This window comes from Pinus tabuliformis, chromosome 1_2 (assembly GCF_031772625.1).
Source record: "Pinus tabuliformis cultivar Carrire ecotype Pingquan chromosome 1_2, CPIR1, whole genome shotgun sequence".
Lineage (NCBI taxonomy): Eukaryota > Viridiplantae > Streptophyta > Pinopsida > Pinales > Pinaceae > Pinus > Pinus tabuliformis.
Window position 1 is genome coordinate 232490629 of NC_142298.1, and position 20352 is coordinate 232510980.

General features: G+C 37.4%; 1 protein-coding gene and 2 pseudogenes across 1 annotated transcript; 1 reads left to right on the forward strand and 2 right to left on the reverse strand.

Annotated features, from left to right (window-relative positions):
* Positions 1 to 636: 636 nt before the first annotated feature.
* Positions 637 to 14155, reverse strand: LOC149205243 (MLO-like protein 9; annotated as a pseudogene).
* Positions 4905 to 6027, reverse strand: LOC149205244 (MLO protein homolog 1-like). Its single transcript, XM_089395958.1, has 3 exons — positions 5899 to 6027; positions 5509 to 5566; positions 4905 to 5176 (listed from the first exon to the last, which is right to left on the reverse strand). Exons 1-3 carry the CDS (start codon positions 6025 to 6027, stop codon positions 4905 to 4907), a joined length of 459 nt encoding a protein of 152 aa, XP_089252084.1.
* Positions 14156 to 16427: 2272 nt separating the features above from the next.
* On the forward strand, positions 16428 to 18368 carry LOC149205245 (receptor-like protein kinase THESEUS 1 pseudogene; annotated as a pseudogene).
* Positions 18369 to 20352: the final 1984 nt, after the last annotated feature.

Sequence of the window (20352 nt, forward strand, 5' to 3'; positions counted from 1 at the left end):
ATAAATAACTAATTATTAATTTGATTTCTAAAATATAAAATAATTAATCATATAAATTTGATGGGTATTTGATGCCCATCAAAGTATTTGATAATGTTCAAATCTTATCAAGAAAAACTGAGAATGCAAATTAATTGTTAAAAACATCCAAACTAGATTTAGTTTTCACAACCTATATAATTCCTGAGTCCTGGTATATTCGGCTGCTGACCCCCATTACCAGGTTCCAGAGACTTTTCAGATCTCGTGATGGTAAGAGCAAGTCTAAGGAATATGTCATTTTGCTTCATCAGTGGCAGGGCCTGCTGTGTTGTCTTTCCCAATACTTTCCCATATAGTGCGATGGCAAGACTTTCCATCATGGCACTGGTGCTAGCTGAATTTGACATAATGGAGAGGAGAAGAAGCAAGTGGCTCCTCCTTTAAAAATATTTGAACAGCGGATTTTAGTGAAAGCTATTTTTTCAATGAAACAAAATGTAGGTAGAATGTGCAGATGCCTTTTTGGTTCCCTGTTTGTTATGGGTCCACTTCTCTATGTTGCTTAAATGAAGATAAACTTTACCATGGAAGATAAGTAAAATTTAGATATAAATTGGCTTTGAACCAGGCTTTTGTATGATGTGGATGGAACATTTATATTCTGGGAAAGGGAAATTTGTCATCATTTGTGTGTGCATCTTTTGAACTGGGACATTCTGTAGTCTCTATATTCTTAGGGGCCTCGGTAACCAAAACAGGTTGATTATGCTGGGGAGGATAAGAAGAAGATGCATCAATTTCTGAATCTGATGCGCTGGATTCTGAGTGGTCATATCTCTCAGAGGCATCTTCAGTTTCCATGTCTCCTGTTGTTTTGTATCTTCGGACCAAATGCAATGGAGAAGATCCATGGATTGGAATTGTTTCTCCACTTTGAAATCCCGAAAACAGTTGATCTGTGTGTGAAACCAAGGGAAGAATGCTTTGACTTTCTATCCCGTTTTGTTTTTTTCTTAGCATTTTGTTGCCATCTGTTCAAAGCATTAGTTGTCTGTTCTTCAAATATTTCCGCCTTCATGTGAGATCCCATCTGCATAAAAATATCCCATCATATTTTAAGAGCATATTCCTTTATACATGATATTTAACCAGAACAGAGTGTTTTTGAACGATCCAAAAGTTCACTAAAACATTTGTACATATTGGAAAAACAAAATTTGCCCCAAAAATGGATGTTCTCTATCTATCAACAAACAGGGTAAAATGAATGTTCTCTATCTATCAACGAATAGGGTTATATCAAGAAATAAAATTAAAATGATTTAAAGAGAAATCATCATTTCTATTTCTCTGCTTTTTTGGAAGGCTCCAGACTGCAACAAAATTTAATTTAATAAACAAAAGGAAGCATATTTTAGAGTGGTCATACTTTTCATTCGAAAATCCTCTGAGGCTTTACCTGAAGCTCTCAATAAAGAGATAACTGTTGTACAAAAGAAAAATTAAACTCCACTGTTTTCTATCTCCTGATAAATTTGTCTACTATGAGTTTAACTATTTTTTAATGAGGTGATTTTTTAACCGTTTCACCGAAATCTGATGATACGATTTTTGGTGAGATCACAATGTTTCATTGTATTTTTTAGTAAAAAAATGGATTCAATGTTCTGAAAAATCCCTTAAACATTTGGATTGTGCAAATTCAACAACTTAAAGCTAAAATTTCCCCTATTTCTAATCAGAAACTATGGTTTTAACAATTTCTACTCATATTTTGGGCAAAATCAACAAAATTTTTTTCAAAAGTGGTGTCATTAAACAACTATGTTAATGCATTATCAGGTGACACCTTATCTCTAATTTTATCAGTACAAGTAAGATATTTACTATCACAATGTAGGGTTTGATTAATCTATTTTTGTACAAAATAAACCAGGTGAATATACTAAGTGAATACTTGGACGATGTAACTATCCTCTTTTGTAATTATATAAGCCAACATTTTCTCAAGTTCAATCGATCCTGTCAAACACCTAAACTGATTGTATTTTCAATGAACATAGAGTAGACTGACCTGTGTCACAAGGGCATAAAGTGGAAGTGTGATGTAACTACATAGAAACTGCACAACAAACCTAGACACAAACACAAGCAACCCAAGGTAATCCTTATCAGATGCGTAATAAGGTCACTCTCAATATTCTCCTTACACATATTAAAGCTGCAAAACAATCAACTAGTGCTAAGTCAAAGAAGAGATAATGATATTAAATAAATAAAAAACAAACAGTTAAAATGATGAAGTTTGCTTGGAAGTTAGAATGTCCTTTACATGCACCCAAAAAAATATAAATTAGCACACTAGTCTATATGTTGCATACTTACCCTGTGATAATTCTTACTATGATGAAAGTAAACCTCTCATGAAAACAAGATCCCAGGCCAAATTCGTACTGCAAGAATGAAGTCAAATTTAAATAAGGTGGACAGAGGGATCAGAATTGAAACTTTTTAGTTGTGTAAACTAAAATTGATTTAAAACACCTAGCACTGCAATATGTTACCATTTTTATAATAGTAAATCCAATGATTCTACATGCAAAAGTTTATTCTTTATTAAATGAACATAGTGCTTACCCATATCCACAAGAAGAAAGCAAGTTGGAAAGCACTCTGCAGAACATAAGGTAAGTTTGCTAACCATCAAAGCATTGTCATTTCCATGAATATTCAGTAAACAGGATTCAGAAATAGAATTTGTCAATGAGGCATTGGTGTGAAAAGCATTTTGATACCTGGAATAGAGTGAAATGGATCAAGAAAAGAACAAGTTTAGGACGACTGAACCAAAAAAGTTCATTTGTTGGCTGCACTATGGGAGTTCCTTGAACTACAACATGCCTCTCTTGAATTTCTAAGGCCATCTCTGTTATTATAACTTGTAGTTTTGTGTTGACCAACAAAACCGTCTGTGCATTTTCAAGATCGAATGGCAATAAGCCCAAAGAATTCAATCAAGAAACTTTCTAGGCCATTAACTCACATCATCAACAAGACAATCCTATTAGTCTAAGACTTTTGTTTACTTACAGCTAAGGGAATAAAAGAGAGCTACGCATACCATCCTGCTCAGAGAAACACATCCAATCCAAAAGAAAATATTATTTGAACAAAAGCGAAAACTGCTTTATGAATATGCAAAATTATGTCTTTGGTAGGAGAGATGAGTCTTGAAGACTTACCATACACATTAAGAAGCAAAAAAGTTACAGCAAAAGCCCACAAGGAAGGACTGCAGATAATGCATCAAAAGGCCTTTGTTTAGGTAAAATTCAAGGGGATTTTCAAAACATTCCAAGAAGTTGACATAGCAAGGCCCAAGAAGGAAACCTAATATTATTTCTGAAGACCAAAGCTTTTGTGAACAGGGAAATATTTACTAACCTGATTCCAACCACCCTCTTGAAGTCATCATCCAATGACCTCTTGATATATTTATGAAAATCAAACTTGCTATTTGGGGTCAAGTGAGCCTATACAGTTCCAATAAATAAATAAAATTATAATACTAATCAGATTCCTTACACAAATGATGTGGGTGCTGATATAACAAAGATGAAATGGAAAAGATGATTTAAATTTATCAAGACTTACAACAATGAAGCCATGGCGCAAGGTCAGGGAATCAACTTTTGTTACTGACCAAAAGAATTGTCGAAAGAAGCATACCTGCAAATCCAAGGAAAATTGTTGTTAAACCAGAACTGGATATTTCTCAGTTAACATGCAAAGGTCAAACTCAGATATATCCATAGATCATTTGCAAGTATGAAATACTTACCATCCATTTAAGAATCGGTATTCAGCTCAATAAAGGCATACGACGCTTTACAAATGAGGTTTCTTGATTCAATCTAAATCTTGCAGGATCTGCTTGGACCAATAAAGCAAGCAATTGCCTCAATATACAGTTTTCTTAACACGCTCAAAAAGTTACCCAACCCAAAAGATTCATTCAGTGTCCTTTCAATCTTCTATATTTAAAAACATTACTCAATCAGCTTATAATATATTTTTTTAACTGAAACAAGATTTTTTTGGAGAATTAGTAACTTGAAATATCAGCTATCACTATTAAACCAGTTACAACTATTTCATAAATACTATAAACAAGCCAGTTACAACTTACAACATGTCTCTAGAGACTTGAACCCACATAGTGGGGAAACAAACTGTTTACCAAAATACTTGAACTAAGATCCATTGACCAATCAGCCTATAACTAACATAGTATATCCCAATTAGAATTGGCAGGTTGCCAACCAGTTACTACTTTTCAACTTAAAGAGTCTCTAGAGAATGGAGTAAATAAGATTCCATAGCAACCCAGTTAAGGGAGAAGAAATAAAAGAACATCAACTCACCATTTGAAAACTCATAATCCAGAGTTTGTGATTCCCTTTCCCACTCTTTCCAACGCCTCATCTAGGCATCAAGAGGACTTGTAGATCTCAATATTAACAGAGGATATAAATGCATGTAGAGGTAAAAACAGTAAAACCCAAGGCAGAATTTAACTAAACATTATTGGACAAAATAATTGATCTCCACTTCCACCTACCTTTGCTCTTGACAGTGTGACAGTTAAGATACTATATAACACATGGAGAACTACTAGCATAAAGATGAAGATGTGGAGTTGATGCATGCCGCTTTGGGAAACCAGAGGATACTTAACCTGAATACAAAGCAGCAGATTTATCAAGTAAAATCCAACATAAAATAAATATTTGAAATTTGTATGGGAAGCTAATTTCAAGATGGTCTAAATCAACTCGATCTCGGCAGGAAAATCAATCAAAGAATCATAGGACCTGGATAAAGAAACCATGCGCATTAAGACTAAGAGAAGGGTTTTGCCTTTACATGTGCGGAGCTACATGTTGGCTACCCTCAGAAGCAGCTAAGATGCATCTCCATGGGACCTCCTGTTCAGTAGACATTGATTCCAATAGAATTTTTTGCATGCGCTCCTTTTCTTGGTCATTATCCCCTTCCACCTTTATATCTCTAGAATCAATTTCCTTCTTACTTGGAAGCATTATATGAGCTATTTTTTTGGGTATACAAATCATGGAAATGGGCTTCTGTCCAACTGTCAATAGAAGCAATATGAAACCCAGAAGCATCAACTCTGCAACCCAAAAAGATGATTTTCAAAAATATTTGCTCAGAGGACATATTCAGAAATTCTAGCCAGCCTGTGCTAAAAGAAATCAGTGTAGTTGCCTGAAATTAAAGGCTGAAATTCAATTTAGAAAATCCAAAACAAGCTACCAATGCAATCTAAGCAAATCAGTTAAATACATAAAACAGATATTGTCAAGTTCAACTAATGTAACCATTTTAGAAGGAGGTTCTATCTAAAACAACATAAATTTGTTGTTCAAATTAGTTTCAGAGTATTTGGGGGATAGACTACAAGAAGCAACATGGTGGATATGAGTGGTTTCGAGTATCCGTTACCTCCTTTCAATTTTTCAAGCACTTCAGATAGAGCCTTTTTATTTCTTCTGGAGAGCCACTGTAAATATAATGACAGAAAAGGGCTTTATTAATACAGATGCAATAAGAATTCAAAACTTGTAATCCTGGAGATTTGTTTATCATGTCTTCCTCTATCAGAATCCTTTTCCTCTAATAACCAAAGCAATAATTCTACTTCTTATCACTGATGACATATGGAATATGAGCCATTCATATTGGGTTTTAAAAGTGTGTTTTGTTGGTGATTTCAGAAGCCAAAATTTATCAAATTTCTACCAGTCAAAACAAACTGAATGCAGAACTGAACTGAAGTAAGATCAATTCAACTAAACCAAAAAGTGCACAGTTGAAATCTAAGAAAAATCTTACATTGCTAACATAATGAATACCATGTTCAAGAAGTAAAGAGATGGCCACAATTGCCAAACAAGCAACTGCTACTGCCCAAGTAGGAGTTTGCTCTAGAGAACGACCATTGCCACTGTCAGCTTCTGCCATATTCTTCTCAAAGGACATTTAATTGCTTATAAATTCACCAAAAAAAAAAAATAGATAGTATACATCTTAAACATAGTTCCTTCCCGGGAAGGACAATACATCCCTACTCAATAATTGCAAACAAATTGATGGACATTGTCTCTGATGTCAAGACTCAAACTACACCTACAATTAGTAAATCTTTGGTTTCTTCCTATAGGTACCATTGGAATCGGAGGTGGAGGTAAACAAAAAATAACAGGGGTAGGCATGGAGATTTCAAAATAATCTACTTTCAAATTTTATGATTCAGTTCTCAATTTTCATTAATTTCAAATTTAATACAAAGCTTTCAATTTTCAATGGTTCCAAAATTTTAGTTTCCAATTTAATTTTTCATTTTCCATTTCTGTTTGTTTCCAATTTAATGGACAGGAACACTTTTTTGTTATGGAAATTAAAAAAGCGCACACACAAAATGCCCGAATTGAAGTAGAAACAAAAGTTCTTTTATCTCTCGTTAAAACACTTTCTTTGTTCACATGGAGCAGTCTATATATACACAGTATTATATCAAACAGTGGACAAAGAAACGTACTGGATTAGATTTTGGGGAACAATATGCAACCAGTAGCGGCATTAAATGCACTACCGCTGACTGCATATATGTTTTGGACCAGGGGGATTTGGGAAGATTTATATGGGCATTCTCCCTAGCAGTGGCCAAGAAATCGCAGTGAAATGCATAACAAAAGTGTTCAGGGAGGGAATGACAGGGTTCGTGGGATGCATGTAGCACTGGATCCCGGTTCAGCTGCAGGGATGAAACTATTCATTGTTTACGACCATATGCCAAATGAAACGCCCAAACCGTTTGGGAAACTAATTTGTAACCCCTTAAGGATGATGGTATTGTCACCTAATTTACCTGAAATTTATATACGGAAGAGTGACACATTTAAATATTCAAATTACAGAATGTGTCACCCTCAAGGTGGACAATGAAGGATGGGTTTAATAAGGAAATTAAAGACTCATTACAAACTGAGAGATAAGGTTCCATTTTTGCTGATGTCATTTGACATTGAAAGTTTTGGGCCGAAAAGAATTCTGCGTAGACTTCGAAAGCTTCAAAACCGCGTGAATCTTCCAAAAAGATTTTTCCATTAATTCAGGGCTGCAAAACCTTTTTCATGCTAGTTCTTACATTCATTCTGATCTTGCATACTGTTTTTAAACATATCAATATTTATTGTATGCATACATTGCTTTTAGTTCATGAAAAAATGATTGCAGTCCTACTCTACTTTCATTTGCAAAGCCATCATTCCAGGACTTGATGTAATGGCCATTTGATGATGTGGTAGAAAGTTAGAAGAGCAGTGTTGACACTGTAGTTAGTGGTTATATGCGCTGGTTATAATGGACAAATCGCACAATAATGGTCTTGTATTTCTATAACTCTGTTCTTGACATATTTAGGAACCTGTAGTTTCATGGCAATCTCCAAATTATTCTCTAGAATATAGGTGAAGTGAAGTTGAACTAAGAACCATTGACCAATCAGCCTATAACTAACACAGTATATCCCAATAAGAATTGGTAGGTTGCCAACCAGTTATTACTTTTCAACTTAAAGAGTCTCTGGAGAATGGAGTAAATAAGATTCCATAGCAACCCAGTTAAGGGAGAAGAAATAAAAGAACATGAACTCACCATTTGAAAACTCATAATCCTGATTCTGTGATTCCCTTTCCCACTCTTTCCAACGCCTCATCTAGGCATCAAGAAGACTTGTAGATCTCAGTATTAACAGAGGATATAAATGCATGCAGAGGTCAAAACAGTAAAAACCCAAGGTAGAATTTAACTGAACATTATTGGACAAAATAATTAATCTGCCATTACACCTACCTTTGCTCTTGACAGTGCGACAGTTAAGATACTATATAATACATGGAGAACTGCTAGCATAAAGATGAAGATGTGGAGTTGATGCATGTCGCTTTGGGAAACCAGAGGATACTTACCCTGAATACAAAGCAGCAGAGTTATCAAGTAAAATCCAACATAAAATAAATATTTGAAATTTGTATGGGAAGCTAATTTCAAGATGGTCTAAATCAACTCGATCTCGGCAGGAAAATCAATCAAAGAATCATAGGACCTGGATAAAGAAACCATGCGCATTAAGACTAAGAGAAGGGTTTGGCCTTTACATGTGCGGAGCTACAATGTTGGCTACCCTCAGAAGCAGTTAAGACGCATCTCCATGTTGTTGGGAAAAGTATCCAATTCGGAATGCCCCTATCCCACTCTAAGGTGTGATAGTGCCTTAGCAACAAACGAGGTAAACTAATTGAGTATTCTTCTTGATGAAATGTAAATGAGGAAGAAGGATCTAACTAACCTGTGTCTTCCGCTAGTTTGTCGATCCAAATCACTCTTCTCTTCAGTAGCTCCCAGCTTCCTGCTCCTTCACCGGCCCAGCTTCACCGAATTCTTGCAAGATCACAAGAGAGAGAAACTACACGAAGATACAGATATACATTCATAAAAAGCTCAAGATCAGATTAAGCTAAACATGTAAGCATAACAAAACATCATTGGTACACAACATGTAGGAGAAACTCAAATAGTTTATTGATATGATAATAAAGTCCAAGAGGAGATACAACCAAGTGAGTTCCAATCTAGCATCTACCTCCCAGCAAAGGAATCCCTTCCTCTCCTCCAACAAAGCATAAATCACCCAATGTACTAATCTCAATCTCAAACCAACAACAATTCTCTGCAAAGTACAAAATTCCAGCCTCCTGAACCTCTGGGTGAGAGATCCATATATAGATGTAAGCAGAGAGGATGAGTCAGCTTATGTTTTGACTTGTGGCTTCTCTCTATCAGTTCTTGCTTCCACTTGGAGGTTGAGAACCTCTTACTCATCACTAGTCGAATTCATTGAGGCAAGTGTCATTGGAGAAGATTCTGGAAGCTTCCAGGGTCTTTCCACCTCGTTGAATGAGCTTGCCATTTGTCATTTCCCGCTCAGCGCACCCTGGTAGTGCTTCCACCTGCGTTGCAGTGCACCTAGCTAGTGTAGACTCTGCATTTCAACGCAGGAAGCTAGTGGAGCCTCTGAATTGATCCTGAATTGACTATTTCTGAGTGGTTTTTGGTGGAGAACTTCTGGGAGAAGCTGTCATTGGTTGACCTTGTTCCTTTAGGAGCTGTAACAACATCTTTAGGGACTTTGGATCCCTTGAATTATGGACATTTCATGCTTATAGCTGTAAGGCACAAAAATGTCTATAACAGTTGCCCCCTAAAGTATGAGGCCGTTTATTGGGTGAAATGCGTTATTAGGAGGATCCGAAGTTCATTCAATGCTGGGAGGAGACCTGTAATAAGATACAATACAATACATTATTTTTCATACTGTTTTCATGATCTAGATGAGGCGAGCATTCCCATGCTCAACTTTATAAATTCATTTTTATGTACATAGGAGAGACAATTGTCTGATGATAGACTGATGATCCTGCTGAAATCATCATCCTTTGGTAGGATGATTGTCTGTGTTGCAATGCTGTACATGTCAATGTCTTTATTTTTCCTGAATATATATCGCATCCCAGATGGATGAAACTAGATCCGGGGTCTTCAAACTCGTTCGATCTTCACTCTAAGTACAAGTCGATCCATGTGAGAAATGTTCTGAAGTCGAACATGGAAAGACATCGCTTGATTACCAGTCAATGAGGTAAACCGTTAACAAGCGCGAGAGGAATCACCGATAATGATAATGACCCTCAAGGTACTGCAGTACAATTCACGTGGTGTGAATAAAGGACTTGGCGTCGAACACCATGCAAAATCTTTCGGTCGAAGGTCATTGATGTATACCTGTCGCCGGAAGTGAGAAACTTGCCATTGAGGCATGCAAGCTTCAAAGTACTGAAGGGGGTGTCCCTAGATCAACTTCTTGGATAATGAGCTGATGTCGACAAGAAGCGATCCGTCAAAGGAGGGCCTTAATGAATCCCACATCAGTGACACGGAACGGAGCAAATGATTTTGATGGAGTTGAAAACGATCTGACGATATATGGTTCAGGGTGGCGGTCACGAAAGAATGAAGGATAATGTATGGTAGTGGATGGGACACGGTTGAATTCTCTGGATGACTTCTCTTGAACATATCGGTGACACTGGTGTGATGGATTGGTAGCATTTACCCCAAAGGTGGATGGTATGGCGAGAGCATGGCGATGTGACTGGTGAATGAAACAACCCAACCCGACTCAGGCACGGAGTGGAAGTGTCATGTTCAAGAGCGACTTGCTACCAATAAAGTTCTTTGAGTTTCTTCCCAATTTTTCCCCAGTCATTGCTGACCAGTACCTCTTTATTTTTGTCAAGCTTGAGGAGGATAACATATGCTTGTTCTATACTTTTCCATTCGGGCAAACCCATCGCTATGTTTTAACGAGCCTAGCGATAGTGAAACTCGTTCTCATCGAAAGACAAGTTTGTTGCTATTTAATGTTTTTAACGAGTCTAACGACAAAGATAACTGGGTCCTTTTCATTTTTAGAGAGTCTGAAAAGGTACGTAAAGTCAACTCCGAAAGTCCTTTTTCGTCATCTAATCCCTTAAGTCCGAAAAAGTATAAAACAATACAGAAGGGATGAGTTTTCGATAGTTTTAACGAGCCGAACAAAACAAGTGCTCGATCTTTTTGTGCAATAATCCCTCAGGTCCAAAAAGATTAAAATCTAGAGGAGGGATAGCACTTCCGGTCGCTTTAACGAGCTGGAAGGCCAAAACTCGGCAATCTTTTCATATTTTACGAGTCAGATGAAAAGAGCTTAAAGAAGACTCGTCTTTTGAGGAACGAGTGATAAAACGGGTTAGCAGCTGATTCCAGGTAAGGGTTGGAATTTTCCAATCACGGCAGTGTCACAAGGATGGCTAGTGAAATCACTCTTCGCAGTTGTTCCTCAAAATGGGTAAACAATCATATGGAGGTGAACGATCGGCCAATGGAAAAGTGGAGGTGACGGTGCAAACACGACCAAGGCTTTAATGGCTGATAATGTTACATTCACGGTGGTTATTTACCTGAGGATAGTTCATTTTTTAACGAGCTTAAACGCGGAAAAACACTGCTCGGTCTTATGTTTATTTTTTAACGAGCATGAACTATGTGTTAAAACTGCTCGATCTTATGTTTATTTTTTTTAACGAGCATGAACTATGTGCTAAAACTGCTCGATAATCCAGTCATATGATAAGAATGTCTCATGTAAGATGCCATTTTTTATGGAGCTTGCGCCTTACAAAGTTATGCCCCGCATCCTTTCGTTGTGCAAGTTCGGAAACGACTAATCCTACGAGTTTAAAGGGTTAGACCTACGGGTTTAAAGGGAGGACCTAAAAATTTAAAAAATAAATAGCCGCCCCTTGCTTGCACTCCAAAAGGTTTGCATGCCCCCAGGTACAAAACAGAGTTTCAAGGTTACCCCTCAATTTGCAGATAAAACATTTGTTCTACCAGGAAAGGCCTACCTCTTTCAAGTTACCCAAAGATTGTTCTATTAATCTTTCAAACAAAACACTTCTTCGGCGATGTCTACCGAGATAGACAAAGGTGAGTGACAACGAGCGCCAAACACATAACTTTGACAAAAGAATCTTATTCTAGAATAACCCCTCTTCCAAGACGGACGGGGTACAAACTAGTCATATTCTCCCGCGGAAACCTACCCTATACCCAAAGTTTTCCTGCCGAAGCAGACCAGGACGCATGCCCCCTGGGTTCCAGTCATATCCCTCCGAATTACTCGTGCTCATCGGGAGGACGGACCGTGGGTTGAGACATTTCTTGCGTGAAGAGACCATTTAGGGATGGTATATGACTATTTGCGATGCGTGATCCGGGAAATGAAAGCTGGTCCACGAGCTTGACCACTCTTCCTTCGTGCAGAAAACACATTACTCTAAAGAGTGAGGAGACGATGGCTCCCATGTCGCCAATTTGTTGTTGGGAAAAGTATCCAATTCGGAATGCCCCTATCCCACTCTAAGGTGTGATAGTGCCTTAGCAACAAACGAGGCAAACTAATTGAGTATTCTTCTTTATGAAATGTAAATGAGGAAGAAGGATCTAACTAACCTGTGTCTTCTGCTAGTTTGTCGATCCAAATCACTCTTCTCTTCAGTAGATCCCATCTTCCTGCTCCTTCACCGGCCCAACTTCACCGAATTCCTGCAAGATCACAAGAGAGAGAAACTACACGAAGATACAGATATACATTCATAAAAAGCTCAAGATCAGATTAAGCTAAACATGTAAGCATAACAAAACATCATTGGTACACAGCATGTAGGAGAAACTCAAATAGTTTATTGATATGATAATAAAGTCCAAGAGGAGATACAACCAAGTGAGTTCCGATCCAACATCTACCTCCCAACAAAGGGATCCCTTCCTCTCCTCCAACAAAGCATAAATCACCCAATGTACTAATCTCAATCTCAAACCAACAGTAATTCTCTGCAAAGTACAAAATTCCAGCCTCCTGAACCTCTGGGTGAGAGATCCATATATAGATGTAAGCAGAGAGGATGAGTCAGCTTATGTTTTGACTTGTGGCTTCTCTCTGTCAGTTCTTGCTTCCACTTGGAGGTTGAGAACCTCTTACTCATCACTAGTCGAATTCATTGAGGCAAGTGTCATTGGAGAAGATTCTGGAAGCTTCCAGGGTCTTTCCACCTCGTTGAATGAGCTTGCCATTTGTCATTTCCCGATCAGCGCACCCTGGTAGTGCTTCCACCTGCGTTGTAGTGCACCTAGCCAGTGTAGACTCTAAATTTCAACACAGGCAGCTAGTGGAGCCTCTGAATTGATCCTGAATTGACTATTTCTGAGTGGTTTTTGGTGGAGAACTTCTGGGAGAAGCTGTCATTGGTTGACCTTGTTCCTTTAGGAGCTGTAACAACATCTTTAGGGACTTTGGATCCCTTGAATTATGGACATTTCATGCTTATAGCTGTAGGGCACAAAAATGTCTATAACACTCCATGGGACCTCCTATTTAGTAGACATTGATTCCAATAGATTTTTTTGCATGCGCTCCTTTTCTTGGTCATTATCCCCTTCCACCTTTATATCTCTAGAATCAATTTCCTTCTTACATGGAAGCATTATATGAGCTATCTTTTTGGGTATACAAATCATGGAAATGAGCTTTTGTCCAACTGTCAATAGAAGCGATATGAAACCCAGAAGCATCAACTCTGCAACCCAAAAAGATGATTTTCAAAAATATTTGCTCAGAGGACATATTCAGAAATTCTAGCCAGTAGGTGCTAAAAGAAATCAGTGTAGTTGCCTAAAATTAAAAGCTGAAATTCAATTTAGAAAAACCAAAACAAGCTGCCAAAGCAATCTAAGCAGATCAGTTAAATACATAAAACAGATATTGTCAAGTTTAACCAATGTAACCATTTTAGAGGGAGGTTCTATCTAAAACAGCATAAATTTGTTGTTCAAATTAGTTTCAGAGTATTTGGGGGATATACTACAAGAAGAAACACGGTGGATATGAGTGGTTTCGAGTATCTATTACCTGCTTTCAATTTTTCAAGCACTTCAGATAGAGCCTTTTTATTTCTTCTGGAGAGCCACTGTAAATATAATGACAGAAAAGGGCTTTATTAGTACAGATGCAATAAGAATTCAAAACTTGTAATCCTATAGATTTGTTTATCATGTCTTCCTCTATCAGCATCCTTTTCCTCTAATAACTAAAGCAATAATTCTACTTCTAATCACTGATGACATATGGAATATGAGCCATTCATATTGGGTTTTAAAAGTGTGTTTTGTTGGTGATTTCAGAAGCCAAAATTTATCAAATTTCTACCAGTCAAAACAAATTGAATGCAGAACTGAACCGAAGTAAGATCAATTCAACTAAACCAAAAAGTGCACAGTTGAAATCTAAGAAAAACCTTACATTGCTAACATAATGAATACCATGTTCAAGAAGTAAAGAGATGGCCACAAATGCCAAACAAGCAACTGCTACTACCCAAGTAGGAGGTTGCTCTAGAGAACGACCATTGCCACTGTCAGCTTCTGCCATATTCTTCTCAAAGGACATTTAATTGCTTATAAATTCACAAAAAAAAAATAGATAGTATACATCTTAAGCATAGTTCCTTCCTGGGAAGGACAATACATCCCTACTCAATAATTGCAAACAATTTGATGGACATTGTCTCTGATGTCAAGACTCAAACTACATCTACAATTAGTAAATCTTTGGTTTCTTCCTGTAGGTACCATTGGAATTGGAAGTGGAGGTAAACAAAAAATAACAGGGGTAGGCATGGAGATTTCAAAATAATCTACTTTCAAATTTTATGATTCAGTTCTCAATTTTCATTAATTTCAAATTTAATACAAGGCTTTCAATTTTCAATGGTTCCAAAATTTTAGTTTCCAATTTAATTTTTCATTTTCCATTTCTGTTTGTTTCCAATTTAATGCATAGGAACACTTTTTTGTTATGGAAATTAAAAAAGCACACACACAAAATGCCTGAATTGAAGTAGAAACAAAAGTTCTTTTATCTCCCGTTAAAAAACTTTCTTTGTTCACATGGAGCAATCTATATATACACAATATTATATGAAATATTGGACAAAGAAACGTACTGGATTAGATTTTGGGGAACAATATGCAACCAGTAGTGGCATTAAATGCACTACCGCTGACTGCATATATGTTTTGGACCAGGGGGATTTGGGAAGATTTATATGGGCGTTCTCCCTAGCAGTGGCCAAGAAATCGCAGTGAAATGCATAACGAAAGTGTTCAGGGAGGGAATGACAGGGTTTGTGGGACGCATGTAGCACTGGAGCCCGGTTCAGCTGCGGGGATGAAACTATTCATTGTTTACGACCAGATGCCAAATGAAACGCCCAAACCGTTTGGGCAACTAATTTGTAACCCCTTTGAATCAACGGCTGAAATTGTTGCAATCGTCTAACATATAATCGTGTGGCTTACAAGGATGACAGGTGGGCAGAGAGGGGAGTTGATTTCAGAGGGAAATGCCTTACGGCGTAAATATATTACATCAATGAAAAACCAACCAATAATTTTTTTCCCATTTCATAAGGATGATGGTATTGTCACCTAATTTACCTGAAATTTATATACGGAAGAGTGACACATTTAAATATTCAAATTACAGAACGTGTCACCCTCAAGGTGGACAATGAAGGCTGGGTTTATTAAGGAAATTAAAGACTCAGTACAAACTAAGAGATAAGTTTCCATTTTTGCTGATGTCATTTGACATTGAAAGTTTTGGGCCGAAAAGTTTTGACGTAGACTTAGAAAGCTTCAAAACCGCGTGAGTCTTCCAAAAATACTTTTCCATAAATTCAGGGCTGCAAAACCTTTTTCATGCTAGTTCTTACATTCATTCTGATCTTGCATACTTTTTTTAAACATATCAATATTTATTGTATGCATACATTGCTTTTAGTTCATGAAAAAATGATTGCAGTCCTACTCTACTTTCATTTGCAAAGCCATCATTCCAGGACTTGATGTAATGGCCATTTGATGATGTGGTAGAAAGTTAGAAGAGCAGTGTTGACACTGTAGCTAGTAGTTATATGCGCTGGTTATAATGGACAAATATGACAATAATGGTCTTTTATTTTTATAACTCTGTTCTTGACATATTTAGGAACCTGTAGTTTCATGGCAATGTCCAAATTATTCTCTAGAATATAGGTGAACTGAAGTTGAACTAATATCCATTGACCAATCAGCCTATAACTAACATAGTATATCCCAATTGGAATTGGCAGGTTGCCAACCAGTTATTACTTTTCAACTTAAAGAGACTCCAGAGAATGGAGTAAATAAGATTCCATAGCAACCCAGTTAAGGGAGAAGAAATAAAAGAACATCAACTCACCATTTGAAAACTCATAATCCAAAGTTTGTGATTCCCTTTCCCACTCTTTCCAACGCCTCATCTAGGCATCAAGAGGAATTGTAAATATCAGTATTAACAGAGGATATAAATGCATGCAGAGGTCAAAATAGTAAAAACCCAAGGCAGAATTTAACTGAACATTATTGGACAAAATAATTGATCTCCCCTTCCACCTACCTTTGCTCTTGCTAGTGCGACAGTTAAGATACTATATAACACATGGAGAATTGCCAGCATAAAGATGAAGATGTGGAGTTGATGCATACCGCTTTGGGAAACCAGAGGATACTTACCCTGAATACAAAGCAGCAGAGTTATCAAGTAAAATCCAACATAAAATAAATATTTGAAATTTGTATGGGAAGCTAATTTCAAGATGGTCTAAATCAACTCGATCTCAGACACAGCTCAAGCTGTGCCCCTGCCTAATACTTACAGTGGTCTATCTGAGCATGCTTTTGAAACAATTTACAGACTTAATATGGGAGGACCATTGATTACCCCTAAAAATGACACCCTTGGGAGATTTTGGGATCCTGATACAAGCTTCTTAGCTTCAAAATTGCTTGCCCAAAATATCAACATCCCGGCCAACAATATTGTGTACCGCCAAGGACTAGTTACTAATGAAACCACTCCCAATATTGTATATGCTACTGCTAAGGAGATGGCTGCAGCCAATGTCACAAACCCAACTTTCAACATTTCTTAGTTGTTTACTGTGGATCCAGATTACCAATACTTCATTCGGATGCATTTCTGCAATATTGTGAGCAAAGCATTGAATGCGTTATACTTCAATGTATATATTAACAATGATAATGTGATGGGCGGTAATTTTGATATATCAGCTGCAACACAAAATAACTTGGAAGCAACTTATTACAACGATTTTGTAGTACTTAATACATCTACTAGATCGAAAAATCTTGTTGTCAAAGTAGGACCTACAATAAATACGGCAAGTGTTCTCCCCAACGCCATATTAAATGGGCTGGAGATTATGAAGATGAGAAACTCTAACAAAAGTCTGGATGGACCTTTCCCATAGAACAGTTCTATCAGATCAAACAGGAATAGCAAAGTTGGTCTAATAGTTGGATCCGTTGTAGGATTTTTTGTTGCTCTTGGGCTATTAATGGTGATCTACTTCTTCTGTTGTCGTAGATCTCAAAAACTCTCTACTAAACCCTGGTTGCCTCTTCCACTACATGGAGGGCATTCTGAAACTAAAGGACGCAAGGGAAGCAAAGTGTCAGCTGGGAGTCCTGCTTCTCCTGGACCTTCAAGTCTAGGCCGGCATTTCACATTTTCAGAGATAGAAGAAGCTACCAAAAACTTTGATGAGAGTTTGGTTCTGGGTGTAGGTGGGTTTGGTAAAGTGTTCACAGGGATGCTTGCAGATGGAACCATAGTGGCTGTAAAATGGGGAAATCGAAGCTCTGCACAAGGCATGGCAGAATTTCAGACTGAAATTGAAATGTTGTCTAAGTTTCGCCACCATCATCTAGTTTCTCTTATTGGCTATTGTGAGGAGCATTCTGAGATGATTTTGGTTTATGAGTACATGGCCAATGGACCTCTTAGGAAACACTTGTATGGATCAGATCTTCCTCCTTTGTCATGGAAACAAAGACTTGATATATGCATAGGGGCCACTAGGGGTCTTCATTACCTTCACACAGGAGCAGAGCAGGGAATCATTCACCGTGATGTAAAGACAACCAACATTTTGTTGGATGAAAATTTTGTGGCCAAGGTGGCAGACTTCGGGATTTCAAAGATTGGACTTGCTCTGGATCAAACCCATGTGAGTACTGCTGTCAAAGGTAGCTTTGGGTATCTTGACCCTGAGTACTTCAGAAGGCAGCAATTGACAGAAAAATCCGATGTCTATTCCTTTGGAGTAGTGCTTATGGAGTTACTGTGTGCAAGGCCGGTCATTGATCCTTCTCTTCCCAGAGATAAAATCAATCTAGCGGAGTGGGCAATGCATTGGAAAAGTAGAGGCATGCTTGACCAAATTATTGATAGGCATCTTGTAGATAGCATCAACCCTAACTCCCTGAGAATGTTCGGAGAGATGGCTGGAAAGTGTTTGGCTGATCAGGGTATTGACAGGCCCACCATGGGTGATGTGCTGTGGAACTTAGAATATGCCCTTCAACTTCAGGAAACTGCGATGCTGGATGATCCAGATGAAAACAGTGCTAATCGCATTTCAGAGATTCCATTACGCTTTTCTCAGGAAGAGCATTTCAGTAGTAGCACTATAGAGAGGGATATTGTTGCTGCAGGTGAAAAAGGTTCGGAAGGTGCGAGTGCAAGTACATCTTAATATCTTTATAGGAGGGATTAAAGCAAGGCAGGAAAAAATTGGTGAAACTATTCTAAGGGCATTGTTAGGGAGGAGAAGTAGGCCTACTGGCTTGTGGTTGATCAAGAATAGTGGTTTATTAAGAATAATAGAAACAATGATGCAAAGCTGCATCAAATGATCCAGAAATTTCCCTGAATATAAATACTCAATAAAGAATATAAAGAATAATGATATTCAAACAATGTAGTGCAGAAAGCACATATAATTTGTTCACCTGAGACTTCAGAAAGCCCTCATTAGTGCACAGATTATCGGTACTGATATAAGTTGCCTCGACAAATTCTGTATCTACTCTGTCTCTTCGCAGCTTGCGAGAGGTCTGCTCTACGGAAGGAATTTTGATGCCATTAACCTGAAGAACGGTTGACATGCTTCTAGCAGGAAACAAAATCGTAAAACAATCTGGTGCACTTTTAAGAAAACAGGAGTTCAATCTTAAGTATATCACTCTGACATCGAACCATGCATCTGTTACTGATTTCCCTTGAATCTCCATGGATACAAAATTGAAACAATTGAGGCTTTGTTCGATGGATTTACATTATATAAACATATGAAGCGTGTATTCTGATTGCAGAGAGATGATTGAACAAAATATGATCATATTGCAAGAGATGTAATACATCTCTTTTATATAGGAAAACCCTTTTTTCAGAAAGAATAAAGGAAGAAAAACCCTTACATCTTCTGCAATGATCAAACTGCGAATCTGTAGAGATTCTGGCTCCATAGCAAAGGCAATATGGCATTAGAGAAAAGATCGAAGAATGGGAGCAGGATTTTTGGCCCCATAGATTCATTTACAAGGAACTCCGCATCGCCACCAGTGGATTCAGGGACGAAAATGTTTTGTACCAGGGGGATTTGGGAAGATTTATATCGGCGTTCTCCCTAGCAGTGGCCAAGAAATCACAGTGAAATGGATAACGAAAGTGTTCAGGGAGGGAATGACAAGGTTAGTGGGACGCATGTAGCACTGGAGCCCGGTTCAGCTGCGGGGATGAAACTATTCATTGTTTACGACCAGATGCCAAATGAAACGCCCAAACCGTTTGGGCAACCCCTTTGAATCAACGGCTGAAATTGTTGCAATCGTCTAACATATAATCGTGTGGCTTACAAGGATGTCAGGTGGGCAGAGAGGGGAGTTGATTTTAGAGGGAAACGCCTTACGGCGTAAATATTCAATACTTTATTTCAAATTTATTTAAAATATTCCATACTTTAATAAAATAAAAGAAAAATCATGTTTTTTAAAGATCCATATTTAAATTTTTTTAATCAATAACACTCCTGTCAAATTCAATGCATTTCTAATTCAAAAATCCCGATAAACAAAAATTCAATAAAAATATTTGATATAACGACACGTTATGTTGCCGACATTGCACATAAAGGTAATTTTCCATCGTAAGTTTTATTTAAAATAAAGTCTCTATAAATTGCAGTTGCATATTTTCCATTCTGAGGAAGAAACTAATTTTTTTCTTTTACTCTGCTTCGGATGCTAAGCATTCTCCATTTCCTAAATGAGACTATTCATCTCATTTTCTTATTGAACATAAAATTTCCAAAACAACCAAGGACAAATCTAGAAAAACTGTCTGAGGATAGTTTCTTTTTGTTTTTGTTTTGGTTCCCATTAACACCTATCTTGACCCATTTATACCAGCTACAATCATTCTTTTAATATTATCCTTTATTTTTTTAGCAAAAGGCACCAACAAGGTAGTTGTTAACCCATGCTCATTAATTGAGTTCAGTTCTTTTTTTCTGGCCATTACAAACTTCTTATGATTCTTTTTAGCAGAAGGCACCAACAGGGTAGTTGTTAACCCTTATGGTTGTATCATCAAATTAGGGCATTATCAGCGATTCCATTGTAGGATGTGGAAGTGAAGATGATAATTTAGATTAAACTTTGATTCTCAGGATTTTCATG

Bases quoted from the DNA above. Each gene is read 5' to 3' on its own strand.
- LOC149205244 (XM_089395958.1), bottom strand. From the start codon at position 6,027: ATGGCAGAAGCTGACAGTGGCAATGGTCGTTCTCTAGAGCAAACTCCT. The intron at 5,567-5,898 runs GTAAGATTTTTC...TTATATTTACAG, and splicing joins GTATTCATTATGTTAGCAAT to TGGCTCTCCAGAAGAAATAA. The intron at 5,177-5,508 runs GTAACGGATACT...TTTGGGTTGCAG, and splicing joins GCTTGAAAAATTGAAAGGAG to AGTTGATGCTTCTGGGTTTC.